Below are 19,635 nucleotides of genomic sequence, written 5' to 3'. Positions count from 1 at the left end.
TCTATTTTCTGAAAGGTAAGAAAATAGTTCCCATCCCCCTTTAAGCTTTTGGTCACTGAACCTGACTACAGGTAAATTACAAAATTACTGCTCAAGAGGGCAAATGGTAAGACCCCTATTAAATAACAGTCATACAATAACACTGTCAAAATGAGTATCTCATTCAGAAGCTGCCAGAACAGAGCAGGCACAAATGAAAAGCAGCTGATGCCCTACCTGTCTCAGAAAGTAGAACAGAGCAGGCACAAATGAAAAGCAGCACCTGTCTCAGAAATAGGGACTTCCGTGAAACAAGGTGCCACTCTCAACTAGTAAAATATGCTCTAATTTCTAAGGGAAGAATGTGAAGTATCAAGGAAGTCTGTGACCCCTTTGAAGAGATTTTGAGAAGAAACAGATTGTCCCTTAAGACTTCTTACAAAAAGCCATGGGCTTTCAATATGATTTACTGAAATCTGTTATAGAAAGACTGAAAAATATCTAGTGTGTGTATTCTGACCACACAAGAGAGCCATACAGTTGGAAAAAGATTAAAAAAAAAAAAGAGTATAAATTGATTAGCCCATTTTCTGTAAAAATAAAGTTAAATTACCCTTCGAAACAACCCAAATATTGTGACCCAAGAATAACTTTGTCAAAAAGAAAAAGGAGGGGTGTGGAGAGAGAGAATGAGAGAGAGAGAGAGAACCATACAAGGGCTTGCTGTCAAGTCTGAATTTCATCCTGCCAGCTGAGGTGATGCTTACCAGAAATGCCATTTTAACAGGAAGGTGATAAGAGTAAGTGTAAGCTACATGATGATATAGGTGTCAAACTAAGACTTTGGCAAAGATAAAAATACTGCATAAAATCCTAGTGAGAATTTGAGTTCTTAACTGATGGAAATGTGTGATTGAATTCTCTAAAAATTCTAGATACAGTTGGATAAGGAAAAATTGAATGACTCTCAAAAAGATGGGTGATATAAAGATACAAGAGTTAAAGTTAATTGTCTCAAGAATTTTAAAGATCATAAATATATAAACGTAGAAAAAGAACAGAAAAGTTTAAGCGCTGAATATCAACCTACTGGTTTTTTGCTTTATTTTGTAATAATGTGCTTCTAATAATGGTTTTCATTATGTTTTGGACCAAAATTTTCTATGACAGCAGAAATAATTGTCTGCTTGGAGCCTGAGCATTCTATAGCCTCAGCCTATAGAATGAATAGAATTCATTCTATTCTATGAAAATGGAATTTCTTCTATTCTGAAGAATAGAAATAGAAGGAACACAGGGCTTCTGTAAAGAATATGCACTAGGATGAAAAAGACTCCTGCTCTTAGGACTCAAACCACTAAAGGAAAAGGTTATTTCAAAATTTATTTCTTCTGATACTTCAAAATGATGATGTAGATTAATATGATTCTTCTAATGGAGACACAGATCTGCAAGGTGAAGAAGCAAGGAGGAGAACCACATGTCACAAATCAACAAGTAAGTGTTAGCACTGCACAGAATAAATGTTTATAGTTGGCAGTCTAGCCTCATTTCATTAAGAGGTGCCCGTAACAGACAGGGGGATCATCCTGCACTAAGCTCAGTTTTCAAGGAGTGGCAAAATTGGCCTTAGCAGTCATTAAATAACAAACTGATGTTGACAATATAAGTAAGCAAGCACACAATGTCTTATTAGAATCTAGGATCATCTCTCCTTCCAAAAAATGTGGCATAGGACACTATGTAAACAACACTGCAGAAGTGATACACATAGAAAAATGCAGATGTGCTTCCACAAGGCAATCCTCCTTTGAAGATTCATGATATGAAGCAATTTTAAAGGCAGCTCATACATTTGATAATTTTAATTCTTTTCTCTGCTGGTATGGGGAGCGATGACTAATGTTGAATTCTATCTTGTACTTCTTCTCATCTTAGATGGAAGGAGGCAATGACAAAATCTGAAAAGATTTGACAAAAAAGCTGAAGTGTTTCAAGGGAAGAATGGGGATTTTCAGAGGCAAAAGTCAATTTACCCCTCATCACTTGTAACTGAGGCACTTGTTACACTGGTTTTATAGGAGAAATAGACTATTCTTGCTCTGAATCAAAGCAGCTTCCTGTTTTTCTTTCCCATTAGAGGTAAATCTAAGCAGCTACCCTGAGCTTTTCTTTATATTTAGAAAAAGGATAAATAGCACCTTTGCTAGAGAAAATAGGCATTTCATGAATGTGCTACTGGTAGCATAATTTTTTGCAAGGAGGCAAGATGCTCAAGTCTAAAAACTTATTCTCAGACACAAAACAGTTCTTAAGAATTAGACAAAATGAAAAAGAACGTAGGTATTCTTTTTACAGAAAGAACAGATCAGAAGGAGACTCCTTACATGTCTCCTATAAAAGCGTAAAGTTAAACTAAGTAGAAGATGAAGACTGGTAGAAGATCAGCAGTATTTAAAAACCATGCTGAATCTCTGATCCCTAAGAACTTAGACTTGCTACCAAGGACAGTAAGAAGGCACAAAGTGGTGGCTGAAGTTTCTGACTCTTTTAGGTCAGAAGGTTATGCAGGCCCATCAGAAATTCAACAGAAACTGCTGGTTAAAACAGTGGGCTTGAATCCATAGTTCTACAGAGTAAATTGCAGCAAATGATCAAAAATGTTTCAAATAGTTTATCTCCACAATCACCTACTACCAATTTTACTGAAAGAAACAATTCTTTCTTCTCAAAACAAAACAAAAAAACCCAAACCCTGCCACATACTGTGAAGCAGGTTCCCTTCTTACCTAATGTCTTAACTCCTATCAGCCCTAAGCAATAAGATCTCCAGACAGAAATTATACTTCACGGCTTTATACCTTGCTATTATTTCCTGCAGATATGTGTAATGAGTGAAATAGAAATGTAAAACATGATCGAAACAGAATGCTACCATTCTACACTTTCTGAATAGGCATTACTGCATCTTCAGGTAGCTAAACAATGTTAAACACACTTCTTCAGTATAATAAAAAACTCCATAACAGTAGAAAATTACAGAATTTTACAGTAGGCATCAAATATCCGTACTGATAAAAAAGCAACAGGTGCAGTTTGAGGACGTATTATTTGTTAAAACTGAAACTATTGAGATTAACTGCTGAAATTTCATCTTAAGGTGTTATCTCAATGAATGAGTCTCTTACCATGTGTTTATTAATGTATGTTACTAGAGTAAATTAGCTATGATACTGTTAGTAAGAAGCAGTAAGATCCTCTTACCTCCTACATACAGTGGAGAATCAAAATTCAGAGTGGATTGCTTTGACAAATTGGTAATTATCTTGGGGCTTCCTCCATCGATAGATAAAGACAGAATCTGATCCATAGCTAGCAGCTCCACAATGTGGAAATTGCCATCATTAATAGTTTCCACACTGCAAAATAAACATTAATATTAATTTTAAACAGTTGACGGTCTGGTTAGAACAGTTTTTGGTCGTCTTCCCTTTTAATTGTTAATACAGCATCAGAACAGAACTCCTCCCGGAATACAGTCTCCTGAAAGCTAGATTTTAAGTAAGGACATGCATATATGCTTAAGAGCTAATACAATATAATAACCCATCAATAACACTCTATTAATAATACGTATTGTAAATTAATAGCCCTTTTTCATTCAAAGTTATTCCTGTCCTCATAAAGTAATGAACTGTGTAAATATAGATGATGTTCTAGATATCAGTTGAAATACATTTACTAGGCAGAAAGGCGAACACAAAAAAAAATTGGAGTTCTTCTGCAACAATGATCAGAGGGCTGGAACACCTCTTCTATGAAGAAAGGCTGAGAGAGATGGGGTCATTCAGCCTGGAGAAGAGAGGGCTCAGGGGAGACCTTACTGCGGCCTTTCAATACTTTAAGAGGGCTTATAAGAAAGATGGAGAGAGACTTTTTACCAGGGCATGTAGTGGTAGGACAAGAGGTAACCATTTTAAAGTAAAAGAGGGTAGATTTAGATTAGATAGAATCTATAAAGTAAAAGAAGACAATGCAAGGAAGAAATTCTTTAATATGAGGGTGGTGAAACACTGGGACAGGTTGGGACAGGTTGCCAGAGAAGTTGTGGATGCCCTACCATTGGAAATGTTCAAGGTCAGGTTGGATGAGGCTTTGCACAACCTGATCTAGTGGAAGATGTCCCTGCCCACGGCAAGAGGGGTGGAACTAGATGATCGTTAAAGGTCCTTTCCAACCTAAACCATTCTATGATTCTAATGTTATTTTAAGATATTATTTGTGCGTGCATGCATGTGTGTGTGTACACGTGTGTGTATCCTACATGTTGCATAGTATTGGGTTTACATATTTTGCAAGTCTGAAGGCCTGAGTTGACTCCAGTGATACATAAACCTACTATTTCATGGAAAATGGAACTGCATCTAACCTTAGTCCTGCCAGACAAAATCACATCATTGGTCCAGACAGCTCCACTGACACTAGTAATAAAGTAATTTGTTATCTTTATTAGGCACAGTAATTTCTGTGTGTTCAGCTTCTGGCTAGTACAGTGAATACCATAATCATTTTTTTTCCTTGCCTACATGTACCATTTCCTTCTGCTTACTAACAAGATATGAACCCACTAGTAGGAGAATGCCTGAAAGGTGTCATGCAGAAAAGGCTTGATTCAAGCATGGTGCTTATGCTGTGTAAGGACAAACCTACACGTGTTACTAAGTACAAGAAATGGCTGCCTATACTTACCAGCCTCAATATCTACACAGCAAATGTTTAAGTGCAGGGTACCTACTCTGCACATGAACACAGTTTAGGTACGTCAGAGAAGGAAGAATATTATTACTCAATGCTGGGACTGAATATATCATTGTACTTACATTACTTCCAGCCCATTTTCCACGGGAGAATTAAGAGCTGAATGTATGGCTGCATGGAAGTTATGACAATGAGCTGTAGTCCAGAGACCAGACATTATAACCATTCCCATGAAAGCCTTTATTTGCTTCAGGGCACCATCAAATAAGTGAGCTTAAGCCTTTAAAAAAAAAGTTATTTAAATGAACCAACTGTATGATAGACTGCAATGGACTGAACAGTCATACAGTCAGTTAGCTCTTCTCATTAAGAAAGCAGCATAGCTGAAAGGGATTAGCTTCCTAAATCTCAAGGCAAAAATCAAGCAAATTACCTTATAACATCCTTAGCGATGTTTTAATTAACCTAACTGCTTTTGCCCTGGAACAGATCAGAAGCACTCACATGGTCATTTACAGCTGTGACACATTAAATAACTTCTTAGCTATTTTTTACCAACTCTAACTATTTGGACAGGTTCAGCTCAATACAGATAAAAGATCTGCATAGTAGCATGCATGCTTTACATAAACTCAGCTCTGTGTGAAAGTGTAAACACACAACAGAGCAGGCACAGGCAGAATAAACACTTTTTGGGAGTGGGCAGGAGGGGGACTGCCAGGTTCCATGTGGGGAAGGATAAGGTCAGGGTTCATCATTCCTAAAGAGTAAGGTCTATTCAAGGTATTAAAAGGTTTGTTTGCTGTGTTCAAGCAATAAGAAAAGTGCCAGGATTAATTTATTTAACGCATCTCAATGAATCTGGGAAAAAAGTTGTGCTAAGAAATCAAAATGCATATGACTTCTTGACTTAAGTAAGCAAGAAACCCTCATATAATGTTCTTGTTCCAAGGAAAGTTATGTTATTTTACAACTTACTAACCTTTCACACAATAGTATTTAAAAGGACGAGAGCAACACAGAACATGCATTTTTATAGCAAGAGGTCATTCTGGGGGATGTATAAAACATAATGTATAAAGGGAATGCGTCTCTGTTAAGAGTGATTATTAAAAGCTTCTAGTTTAAACTGTTTTACTGGTAAAAATTTACTGCAGAAAGAGGAGCCCTTCTAGGTAAGGGTGGTTTAAATTAAAGGGGAAATAAACACAAGGCATATCTGTGCAATATTTCCTGCCAATGCACTTACATTACTTCTAGCCCATTTCCCATTGGACAAATGAGAGCTGAATGCATAGATCCTAATGAAAAGCTGTAAGAAAAACTGATTTAAAGCTTCTGGAACTCTGTAGAAGAATAAAGATTTGGGAAGAAATATTCCCATATTTCCAATAAATATATGATGAAAACTAGTTTACAGAATGAAAAGGTTTTTGGTTTTTTTGTGTAAAATCCATTTAACATTTAAAAATGGACATCCAGACAGAACAAAACCCAAGTGGATCAACTTTCCCCAAATAACCATCTCCAATGAATTAATTTTCTTTATTAGTCTCGGCACTGCCGTCATCTCATTTTGTTACTCATTGACTGATGAGTGCTTTTGGGATGATGGCTCTTTCTGCAGTCAATTCCCATTGGTAAATCAGTTCTTATTCACTCTACACAGCTAACTGCTGTTATTGTTGATTCTCCATATTTATCATGATTAAATCATCTGTTTGTAACTTTGTTTTGTTGCTACTGCAAGCACCTCTGTAGGCTTTACAGCTCCCCTTTGATTCCTATTCAACACACCATTTCTTGACTGCCATTTATATTATAAAACTTCTATTTGAATCTCTCTATTGGCTGTTTTTTTATTTTCGCCTGTTTCAGGCATCTCATCATTGTTCAGTGGAGTATGACTTGTCTTATTCTTTTTCCTATACTATCCATGAATCTTCACTTCCTTAATGAAATCTGTAAATCTCTTGATAAACTTATCAGTTTTTAAATTTCCTTTCTGTCCTTCTCACTGTAAGCAACTTCTCATCTTAGTTTGCAAACTATCTACCCTGTTACCAAATCGTTCTTAAACCTCGTTGTTCTTTGTCTTCTTCATATCTCTCTGATAAAACATAATACATTAACTTGTTTTCTTTTATAATTCATTACCTATTTGAACTGGGTCTGGCTGGGATGGAGTTAATGTTCTTCATAAGAGCTGATATGGTGCTGTGTTTGTGACCACAACAATGCTGATAACGCACTAATGTTTTAGCTGTTGCTGAATCATATTTGCACTGTGTTAAGGTCTTCTCTGTTTCTCACTCTGCCCCGCCAGTGAATAGATTAGGGGCGTGCATGAGGTTAGGAGGGGACACAACCAGGCAGATGACCCAAACTAACCAAAAAGATATTCCATGCCACATAATGTCATGCTCAGCAGTAAAAGGGAGAGGAGGGGGTGTTTAGGTAGGTTAGCCATCTTCTGCTTGGGAACTGTCTAAGCATCAGCCTACCCATGGGAGATGGTGGGTGATTGCAATTGCAGCACTTGTCTTGCTTTGTTTTCTTTCTTTCCTCCTCCACTTTTCCTTTGGTTATTAAACTATTTTTATCTCAACCCATGATTTTTCTGACTTTTACTCTTCCTTTTCTCTTCCCCTGTCCCACTGGGGGTGGAAGGGGAGGTGAGTGAGCGGCTGTGTGGCACTTAGCTGCCTACCGGGGTTAACCCATGACACCATTTCACAATATTATTTTAGCTATTTATAATTTTGGTAAACTTCAACTGTTTCTTCTAAAATTTTCCATACTGAATTGTGCTTGAAACTGATTTTTATTTTTCTAAACAGACCAGATAGTTTCCCAAACTGAAGGGAACACACTCCTATCTCTTATGCTTCTATTAACCTTGTTTTGCAGGTCATGACATTTGGCAGTGGGCTGGCACCATGTCTATCCATTTGTCATCTTTCTGAAAATCCACTGAGGCAAGGTGTTAAAATATTGAAAACGTGGAAGTCTGCAGAAACTGGAGGGCTAGATCCCCAAATTCTTTGTCCATGCTGGCTATATTTCAACACACAGATGATTGGCACCTTCCCTCCAGCTGTACTTTTGGGCTGCAGTAGTACTTGCTGGATCTGGGCCTGCCAGCCCATTCAAAGAGAAGGTATTGCCTTAGCTAGATCAAGGTTACATGGACAGAGAAAGAAACTGTGTGGTTCTCATTCAGAAGAAGAAAAAATTAGGCCTACAGAGAAAGAAGAGAAAGAGGTAGGACTGGACAAGAAACAGCTGGAATAAAGCAAGAATCAGAGTAATGGATGGTAGTGGATTGTAAGGAAAACAGGACTGAAAATTGAGTCAATGAGGAGACTGAGAAAGACAAAATAGAGAGGAGAAGTGAATCAGTAGGTTAATGTAGATTATGTCTGTGAGCAGTTTTTGAGCAAAGATGATCAGATCTAGCTGGCTTAGAAAAAAATGAAGGGAGGGAAGGGAGGAAAGAAACCAAAGGGAGGGACTGAAAGAAGGACAGGAAACATGACAGGACACAGCTTTAATAGGTAACAAAGGTACAGAAAGAGAACATGCAATGAATGGGTGAAAAGAAGGTAAAGAGCTGAAAAGGGGCAGGAAATGTCACAAAGATCCTAGGAAGGTAAAACAGTAAGAACTGGAAACAGGGATTGCTGGAAACAAAAGTTAGAAAACCAGGAACAGGTTGGAAAGGATGAAGGGATTAGAGTCTAATGTGTAAAAGGTCCTGTGCTACAACGTACTCCTTTTTAGAACCTGAAATAGAAATTAAGTAATATCTAATTTGTACAGTGATCACTAGATGCACAAACATATATACAAATGTGGGAATGTATACATGGCTTCCAACATATGTACTTCCCTCAAGGGCAAAAGACTTCATTACAGTTGATCTCAGTACCATTACATGACAATTTTCAAATATCTCCTAGAAACTCACCATCAGGCTTATTTGAAATGAATATATAATAATATACAAGTGTGTATCTGCTTCACTAAACAACCATGTCACCTTGTAAGACTTCACTACTTTCCCATCCCTTTCTTCACCGTGCCTGCATTCTCCACTTGTCACATAATTCAAAACAGCTGATCAACTATGTAGGGGAGATGCTTCTAATTGTTCTGTAACACTAACCTAATTGGGACTGTTTGTTAATTGATTACTTTGTTATTAATCCCTTCTACATTTATGGTTTTTAATTTTACCTGTGTGAGTATTGTTTTCCAATCTTTTTCTAGAAAACTAAAATGGACAAGTGTGAATTACCACTATATATCACATTCCAGTAATACTGGAGAAAGTGTTAAATTGATGAGAAGGAAATATATGTTTTGAATGGGAAGAAACATTCTATTCTCGATAGATTAAACAAATGGGAGTGAAAATAACTTGAAATTACATATGATCCTGATTCCTATTGCTTCCTATTCTCAGACAGCTGTACCTGTCAAAATAAAAATCAACAAAAATAATTAAACTCCTGACAAAACAATCTAAACTTCTTTAGCACTATCCCAGATAGAAAAGAAAAACAATCTTATTTTGAATTGTAGTCATGGAGAAAAGTGAATGTTTCATGCAATTTTAGATTTGTGTTAAATACATCAATCCCCTGTAAAGTCAAATCCTATTTTTAATATTTGAAAATTTATACAATTAAAATACATATACTATTTCCACATGTTAAACCATTTCATGGAATTGTAAAAAAACCTTATGAAATACATATTGCATCAGAAAATAAAAGCAACCTTAAGATGCTTATTGTAAAAGGCTATGTTTTTACTAAAGAACTTTATATTGTATTTTATAGGAATGATTTTTTTTTCCGTGGAATGCTCTTAGTAATCTACTAAAACCACAGTTCCCTTGGTCTTATTACCTAACAAAGTTTAGCATTGTTTCCCTGCTATATAAACTTAAGCTTTTGATTTTATATTGCCATTTGAGTGCAATAATTTCTAAAAATCATTTATTTTCAATGAAATGTTCCTAATAGAATGCAGAACAATGTCAGCTGCTACGAACTCCAGCAAGTAAATATAGACTAGATATAATTTTACAACACAAAAGTGTAAATACAGCAAAAAGAAGATTCAAGGAAAACCCATTTAATACTTCCGCTTTACTTCTGCATGTATTTGTAGCAACAATAGGGCAATCAAGGCCAAGAAGTGATGCCTGTTGTCTTTTTGCTCACTCTTGCAATGTCTGTCTGCAAACTCTTGAAAAGTTACATAAAACCTCCCTGGAAATTCAGGTGGTAATTTTTCAGAGAACCAGAGAAATTTGACTTTAAAAAAACCTTAAAAATTATGCTCCAGAAGCAGATGTGGATTCTGTCTCTTAATGACTTTGGAAGCAAAAAACATTTCTTTTTCAAGGGTAGTGCCTTTTTTCAGAATCAGGGTTTTCACTCTCTCTTTACTTGCCAGGGAAAAGTCCCACATTATACGACTGCCTAACACAGAAGAGTAACTTCCATTTCATTTCTGCTTATGCAGTATAGTTCTGCACTTTACCCTGCACACTAGGAAATTATTTGGCAGTAACATCATGGAAAAAACTCCACTTCCACATGTGAGCTTTACACAAATGTATAAATATTCTGCTGAAAGCGAACTCTTACTCAGTTTTAATGGATCAAATAACATATTATCTTTCTGACATATCTGCATTAGAGTTATTTTCCAAGCCAAATCATGTCTTTTGGCAATAGGTTTTAAATGTCTGACAATACATTCATTTGAATATATTTCTTTTAACCATCTATTCAAAAATGTGACTTTAACATAAGGAATTAATGTTTTGTTTCAGTTAGAAATTTGTTTCATCTGGGTTCACCTGTAAATAGCAGAGGCTGGATAAGATCCTGTGTCATAACTGACCCTCACTCTACCCCGGTACAGCTCTACTGCTATATGATCTTTATCGCCTTTGTAGAGCAGGATTCCACTGTCTTCATCTGTGGCAATCTAGTTAAAAGAAAGAAACACTTAGAAAGAACTAAAAACAAATATGAAATCAAAATGCTGTATTAAGTGAATCTCTGAATTTACTGCCATAGTCTGTTACTTCACTATAAAATTCTTCCTTGAAGGACAACCTGACAAAATTCTTTCTCTTCCTATTAATAAGCCCATCTACTTCAATATGAATATAGAGTTATTCCAGTGACTCTTCTAGATTTTTAGCTCAAACTGTGAAAAGCTCTTTAAGTGAGCCAATGACAACTTTGGCTAATTTTCCACACCATGAAAAGTCACTTGCACTCCTTTCCAGATCAGAATCTGCAACACAAACAGTCTTACCTGTAGAGTGATATTGGTTTGGGGGCGTATCTTAGCTGAAGGGATTTGTAGATAGGATTCTTTGTTGACGAAGTTTATACTGATCAGCTTTTCACATTTCTCACCCTGGTAGCCTGATAAACATTGACAGATTGGTTCACTCTCTTTTATGATACACTGGGCTCCATTTTGACATTCATAATTATCACAAGGGCTGGTGCGAGGTAGACCCTTTGGTGGAGAAAACCCAAAAAACAAGCCACTAAATACAAACAGAAAAAATTAGTATTTCCAAAAAAAAAAAAAAAAAAGGCAACTTTGACAAATGACATACAGGTTTGTACTGTCTTCAGATCTTTCTCACCTGTATCCTTCTGGGCAAACGCATGTATATCCATTAACTGCATCAGTACACTGCGCTCCATTTTTACATTTGTTGTCCTGGCAGTCATCAAAGTCAATATCACAATGCTCACCTACATATCCAGGTGTGCAATCACATCTGTGAAACAGGAAAGGAAGTGGGATAGCACAGTGCCTTTTAATACAGTGTGCTTATGACAAAGTTAAGGAACTACCGAATTGTTTAAAACTCAAGAAAAAATGCATTACTGTGACTTTGTGTGTAAAGACTATGTAGCTTAATCATGTTATATGGGGAATCTACATATGTAATGAATACAGGTTTGCTAGTTACACATGGTTACTCATCTGCCATTATATTGAAGAATTGTGGTTTAAATCTAGAGAGCCCTCATGAATCATTTTGACAGTTGTTCTTGGAATTTATGAGTAATGCAGAATGTTACGGGATGTTGTAAGTGGTTGTGAACACTAAAAATAATCAATATGCTTAGTTGCTGAAACCAAGACAAATAATCCAAGGCTTGTATTATACTGATGGGTATTTTCTTTGTCAACTGAACAGCTATGAATGGACCAATGCTCCATTTATACAGTTTAGAGGTTATGCATAAATTTTTCCCCTTGAAGTTCCACCAGCCTGATTTACTATAAATAGCTCCATGGTTAGTGAACTAACAGAAGTCTCAGAACACATCCTCTGCCCTCCCCGGGCCCCCACTGAACTAGAAACAGCATATCCTCAAGACAGTATGTAATGTGTGTTTCCCTTCCTCTGCCCCCCCATACAACTCTCATTGTTAATGCTAGTGGCATTTCTTCAGGGAATTCTTGTATATTAGACTGAGTGAATGCCCAGAACTCTGTGAAAAATGAATGGAAAAGATTACAAATTCATGCATCCACATGATTTTATTTTTTTGAATTAAGATGTATGTAATTGATTTCATTAGGTCTTGTGGTTCCCTCCTTGGTGTTGTTTGTTTTAGTATCTAAAATTTGCTCTAAAGTGCCAAGAGTGATTTTAAATAGCTGTGTAACTTTAAATTAAGTACTTCAATCAAATGTCTCAACTTTTATTCAACATATACGAATAAGAAAAGTGAAAAAAGAATATAAAGCACGCTATTAAAAAGCTGACTAAGTGAGATACATGCTTGAATTTACTGCGTGTGCTACTTTCTGATTTAAAATCTCAGAAAGTAACATGGAAGATTAATGAACTAGGCAGTAAAGTATAAGATGCCAAACTAGGTTTACTCAAGTGGCATGCAGAAAATAAACATAACACATAACAACTTAAATCCAACAAGTTTTCTATTTTCCAGTTGAAAACTACCAACTTCATTTCATGTTCATTTGAATATTTAATATATTTGACTATCTTTTGCCATATTTTAAATAAAATGTCATTTTCTCAGTAGTAGGAATAATAAATAATCTGATTTCAGCACAAGCACATACTGTACATAAAACAGGTGCTTAAGACAACAATTGAAAGTTGCAAGTTTCACATATTTATTAACCTAAAACCTATTAAAACCACTTTAAATAGTGCATACTAATTAATTATGAGAAGGATATGGTGTAATTAAAGATTAGTTATCCTGGGGATGGAATTCTTTAGTTTGTACCTTCCGGAGTGCCTTCCTAATAATCTCTTTCACAATTACTTCTCAGAAAGCAGTATAATTATTCCACTTCAATTAAATGCAATTATTTTCCTACTGTCCAAGCTACTAAAAGGGTTTTGTATAGACTGTCACATAGACTAACTGCTCTACTCTGCGTTCTTATTTAAAATCTGACTGGAATAAGAACTGTTAAGGATCAGTAAAATTCAGTAAAACATAGTTAAGATAATAATGTAGATCTACATGAAAATAACGGCCTATTCTGCCATAATGCTTGATAATAACTGAAATTAGTATTTTGAGAATAGAATTTGCTTCCACTAAAACAAAAGAAGTTAAGCAGGATAAAAAAAATAGAAATTTAGACTCAGTTGGACTGTGACAATATTTTAGACTTACTTGTATCCTTTGGGTGTCAAGATACACTTTGAGTCATGCTGGCAAGGATTCAGGTTTTGAGCACAGAAATCTAGTTTCTCCTCACAGAGCTCACCTGAAATATAATGTATGCTGTCAATTCAGTGAAAATATTACAGTGACCTGAAAATAGCTGTTTCTATTTTAAAAGTAACTGCTACAACTTTTGTTAAACTGAAAAATGCATACTTCATGATATAATAATAAATACTACATTTATAATAAATACTAATAAATAAATAAATATTAATAAATAAGTAATAGCAATAAATACTAATCTTTCTGATATGTCCTTTATGGAAAAAAAATTAGTTCAATGTCAATCATGTATCCATAGATATAAATGATAATTTTATGAAAAAATATTTTTTCTTTTACAATATTTATCTAGCTCTGCTGTACAGGAAAACACTAGTGATTGAATTTCTTCTCACCAGGACAAACAAGCCATCAATATGCTTTTCTCTTATTTATTTCTAAGCTCATTACACACAGAAATACCCAGATTTGCACTATAAGTAATCTATTACCTGAAAAAAACCCTGTTAGTATCACTGCATGTCATACAATTCTAATTAACCCAAAATGAAAACTTGCTTTCTACTTTTTCTTAAATATGATTCTCCAATTTTTGCATTTGTTAATGTTCCATAATTATCTATAACCTGTTCTGTGAAAAGAAAAGAAAAAAAAAAATCTGTGTCAAATGTCTACCCTTCCCTGCTGCTAGAGGCCTAACAGTGGATCTAATTTCCAACATGGGCTGTATAATCTAGAAAATATTTTAATATGATTAAAATATTATTTCATTTGCAACTTTATGACAAGGAAATGCTTACAGGTATATAAACAGATCAACGATGTCTTGTTCCTGGACTAACTCATCAGAAGATACCATGAATAGTGCACTCGCGAAGTTTATCACTGGTTTGTAAGATAGATATACTTATTCCAGCATCCGTATGAAGAATATATGCATAATCAACAGGTGTAAACCCTGTGCCTGCTGAATTTAGGGACTCACAGGTCTATCAGGCCCTAAAACTATGGAAGGAGTAGGGTTGCCCCTTGTCATTTGTCAAGTAATAAAAGATGAGCTAGTGAGCAAAGAGAAGTAGAACTGTACACCAAAATGAGGAAGAAAAGAGCAGAAGATAGCGGTGGATGAGCAGATACTTTCACTGCTCAAGCTGAGCTTTCCTTCAAAGAGGCACAATATTTGGCATCCCTCAGTTTTAGTTATCTGCGTGTGGTAGTGGCCCGCAGCGTAGTTAGCTGAAGAATCAGTACCTGCTGGAGATTAAAATAGCATATAACGGCTTCACCTCTTTCCTGTAACTGTTAACACAGTACTGAGGATAAGGACAGCACCACCATGAATACAGTATGGGGAAAGAAGGACAGACCATTTAGGGACACAATTCGGGTAGAATCAGGAACAGGTAGATTGGAAAAAGGGAGAAAGGTATAGGATAACAACATTGGAATGGAGATTTTGGAGAGAGTATATGAATGAAGATGTCTTCCAGAATACACACGCATGTGTGTGCACGTGTATCAGCTCATCAGCTACTACTGTCATTAAGCAATAAGGTTTCTGACATTTTACACTGCTCCTTGCCAAGTGCCTAGTACCACACAGAAGCTGCCTTCTTGCTTACACGGGCTTCTCTGGAAGCAACAGTAGATGGTTAAAAGTCTATTTGTCTTTTTTTTTTACAGGTTCAACTGATCCTCCAGAGAAATTTGTCCTTTCCACAACAAGTGTGCTTACACACTAGTGTTTAAAACTGCGTATCGTGAATATGAATACTGAATACGCAGGACCTGAGACATTATTTCCAGGACTTACCTCTTAGGGTATATAAAACTTATTTCAAATGATGGACAAATAAACAAAAACTTAGAAGAGTTGAGGAACAGTCTACATTAAAGCAAGGACAGAGAAAAAGGCAAAACTGAACCAGAGCCAAAGATGGTTATGCTGGATAAAAACACATCTGAAACATGTATGCTGTGATAACACATTGGACCTTTACAACTTCAAAAATGAGAGGAGAAGCCAAAACCACCTAGACAAGTACTTTGCAGCCATCCTAAAGATCCAGACTTGTTCTACACAAAGATTTAAAAAAAAAAAAATTAAAAATTGACAGCACATTACCAGTTTGCAAGTAGTGCATTTTCCCTACAAAACCAAATAAAGCTTTGAGTTAACACAAGAAAATGGCCTTCAAGCACAGGCGTCCTCAGGAAAACTGTCAGTAACAATGTGACTTAGTCAATATACGTAGGAAACTGAATGAAGATCAAATGCAGGCCACTGAAGATGACTAATACAAAGGATTTTAATTCTATCCTCAAAGCCTCTTCAGACTCTCAATGGTCTTAGTCTGGAAATGTGCAACTGTTATGACTAGGTCAGTGCAAAAAGAATCCTGAAATACCAGGGATTCTTTGCATCCCACGATATATCAAACAAAAACCAGACCCCTTTCTCTTTTCAAAGGGTTTTGTTCAAACAAAGACATATCTGAGAGGAAGTAATTCTTCACATAGCATTTAGTAAATTTGCAGAACTTGATGTAATAGCTGAAATCCGTTTAAAGGCCAGCAACATTTAAGAGTGATATATAAATACGGGAACAGAGAATTCAGATTTTCAGGAACTTGGAGTAGAGTAAGCAAAAATCACTGTTTTTTTAACCTAGTCTATACACATTCCTATGGCTTAGAAATGTATATATGTGCCTATGTATATGTGTATATATGCATATATATACACACACACCCCCATACAAATATCTTATTATGGCATATATTCTATATTAAATTACATGCAGAACTGCAAAATATATGACACCCCAATTACAAATAATAAAAATATGGCTGTTCAGTGCTTACAAGACTTGGACAAAAACACCTCTAAACATTCCCAAGATTATTAATTCTAACAGTATATCAGAGACTTTCTGAAAGTGACATATTGATCCTATCTTTCAAGCAGGGCTGGAGGTTTGCTGTCTCTAGTTAGAATCATAGTAAAAGTTCAGTGGAAAAAACCCAAAATACCTAGAAAAACGCAAATTAGGACTGGCATAATGGGAACATGCAATCTCACCATTGCTGTCAACTTTACTGAACTGGCATTGATTTTGCTACAGGATAATATTTGGGCTATGGCTTAGATTATTATTGGCACAGACCTCTGAAATTTCTTGTGTGGCAAACAGCTTTATTGAGTAGTGTCTAAGCCTGTCCATTTTTTTAAACCCCCCTCCCCCATCCAGGTACTTATAAAATACATGATTTCTTAGTTAGAGTACACTGCATTTTAGTAGTCATAGGTTGATGGCCCTAATATCTTCTGAACTACACTGAAAGCTGAATCACCTCATGAAAAGCTCAGGGGCACTTGAAAAGTCTTAATTCCCAAGTCATAGCTGTGAATCCTGCATAGAGACTGAGGGTCACACTGGAAGTTTAAGTCTGAAACAGGCTTACAGTTTTGAAAAATGTCCACTTCAAATCGTAAGATCAATGTTACACTACCAGGCCTACTGCAGCCAAATGGCTTGCAAACATTGTCAGGTATTTTTGATATTATGATCAGACTTTGATCTGAGTACTCTGTAGAAAAGTGCACAGACTGAAAAAGAAGAGAAACAGTGATTCAAAAACCCACTTGTCTTTAAAAGACAGGACTTTTTGTGCTGTGACAGCATAAAAGGAAGGAAAGTTTCCCTTTGCATTTGCAAATTGTATGCACTGTGAAGTAAGTCAGAATCATGTCACCGGAGGGAGCCTTCAATTAAACAGTCCATTAGCAACTAGCCTAGGGAAGGAAACAGCAATCGAGGAAAGGACATGGTAAACATGGTGGTCCATGTAGTGAAATAATAATGTAAAAAACCCTATGAACAAAAAAGTCAGTTTTACATAAAGTACAAACTTCCATTATAAACAAAGAGTAGAATTCATGACAGACTTGCACACAGGATCAGTAAAAAGAAAAACAAGAAAAATTCAAGATGGAATCCAAAATACGTACATCTGATACTGAATTTCTGAATGAAAATATAAATACTAGAAGAACAAACCAACATAACCCAAGTGCAAGGTCTTCAGTTATACTGTTAACAGATTTATATTCTGAATGGAGCGTTCCCATAACCAAAATACAACTGTTTGCAAAAAAGTTAATAGAAACGGTAAATAAAAATATGTGACATGGCGTCTGAACTGCTGAAGAATAGTTTCCTAGTAAAGCAACACCTCTTTTAGTGTACTGAATAACCAATGTGTTATTCAGAATTTAACTAAGACACGGTGAAGGGGAGAAAGTAATTTTGTTGAAATGAAAAGATAGTGATGAAAGCGAAACACTCATTGAAGGAAATACCAGATTTACCAAGGTAGGCTCCGTGGCTTTACTGGAAGGAAATGTTAGAGAACTCCCTGATTTGGGAAGCATAATACAATGTTTTAAAAACCATACTTCAAAATAATGAAAAAAAATTGTGAAACTGTCTCTATTCAAGGAAGCTTGACACCAATGTGTGTGTACATACTTTTATTCATCTAATAATATTGTAACTGAGGCTTCTGTAAGAGCTTGGCTAAGTAATTATGTTTTTAAAAGATGGGAACATTTCTGTATGTAGGAAAATAAGCAACAGACTAGTTTGTTTAAAAATAAGCAGTGGATAAAGTGTCGAAAATCCTACGAAAAGCTTCCAAAGTTTAATTAGAACCAGCAATAACTCTTTTCATAAGACATCTTGCTTAATTAATCTAGGGAATCTGCATTCTGGTATGGAGTAGCACTGCAACCAGCCAAACTCTGCGTGGTCTGCACAGTCCAAATGAACACAACCCTCCAAGGTCAAGACTGGAATATTTACTGAGTTTTTGCCAGTACATGTAGAGGATGATGCAGACTTAAACAGTCAGACAACACTATTAAATACTGATGATGAATTGTGTGTAATCCTTGATTAACTAACCAAAGTTACAAGATTGCTAGGTTCACAGGTCAGTTTGTATTTCCTCTGTGTATGTTAACTCACTTTTATGACTTGATGAGAGTATAAATCATAGAAAAACTTAACTCTGGATTTTCCAATATATAAAGACACGTAGTACAACAAATAATGAGGAACAATGCTATGAGGTGAAAAAGGATTTACATCGTTATTTTGAATAATTGGGCAATAAATTAAAAATACAGTCAAATAAAGCAATGTCAGCCACTATATTTATGAATGAAGAGGAGAGCTCTAACACAAATGGACATGGGCTTCTGAATATAATAGCACATTGCTAATTACAGGCAAGCTTACTGAAGAAACAATCTTAAAATCACTAGTGTATTAGCAAAGCTGAGTATGATATTAGAATAAAAACTAGAGACAGAATGCAAAAGAAAGGTCAGTTTTAATTATCAAAATTAGGTTTTTGGTAGAAGACTTACTCTCTATTCCAAAGCTAAAATAACAAATATATATTACAGACTTACTGATAATTGCTAGAATAGCAGGATTTTATACATGTACATATATGTCCATTCCAGCTTCTGAGCTTGGTTGTGATATATTGTGAGTCAACTTCTAGAGTATTTATGTTTTATCAATTAGGTATTATTATCTGAGTCTTTGACTGGAGGTCTCCATCTCATTACTTCTGACTCAAATAGCCAATAGAGTGTAGGAGTGGTTGGAAAATGACAGTGCCATTTAACAAACTATATACAGAAAAGTGCTGCATTTTTATGAAGTCTTGAGTTTGATGAACAGTAGACAACATAAATTATTTAAAGTCTTGAGCTTGTTATTCAGAAAAGACAAATACAAATATCTACTATATAAGGGACAAAGTTGCTTACAATTAAAAAAAGTTCACAGTCACAGTAGGATGTGAAACAAATCTGAACATTTTGTTGGAATGTAATTTTAAAGTCAAATTCTAGATCTGATTCATTGCTGGACTGTTCCTATCTTTCACCATTGCTTAAGTCTGTTCATCTATGCACGATGCTTGTGGATCTCAGTGTAATATGGGGCTTATTTAGTTTAACATTTCTAGTTGTTTTATATATGCTGTTCGGCAACAACAAAGAACTAGTAACTTTAAGGCAGGTAAGCTTTAAGACAATTAAGGA

The 19,635-nt window shown here is 35.6% G+C and overlaps 1 protein-coding gene across 1 annotated transcript in view; it reads right to left on the bottom strand.

Moving 5' to 3' along the window:
* Positions 1–19,635, bottom strand: part of SLIT2 (slit guidance ligand 2) — a 282,933-nt gene that overhangs the window by 8,105 nt on the left and 255,193 nt on the right. Inside the window, exons 32-36 of the mRNA XM_009279136.1 lie at positions 13,458–13,551; positions 11,426–11,563; positions 11,083–11,323; positions 10,616–10,746; positions 3,244–3,398 (exon numbers count right to left, since the gene is read on the bottom strand). Coding sequence (XP_009277411.1) covers positions 3,244–3,398; positions 10,616–10,746; positions 11,083–11,323; positions 11,426–11,563; positions 13,458–13,551 — 759 coding nt within the window. The remainder of the gene's footprint in view (positions 1–3,243; positions 3,399–10,615; positions 10,747–11,082; positions 11,324–11,425; positions 11,564–13,457; positions 13,552–19,635) is intronic.

This window comes from Aptenodytes forsteri, unplaced genomic scaffold (genome assembly GCF_000699145.1).
Source record: "Aptenodytes forsteri isolate BGI_AS27 unplaced genomic scaffold, ASM69914v1 Scaffold242, whole genome shotgun sequence".
Taxonomy (NCBI): domain Eukaryota; kingdom Metazoa; phylum Chordata; class Aves; order Sphenisciformes; family Spheniscidae; genus Aptenodytes; species Aptenodytes forsteri.
The sequence above is the reverse complement of the archived record's forward strand: the minus strand, read 5'-3'. Positions and strand labels throughout refer to the sequence as shown.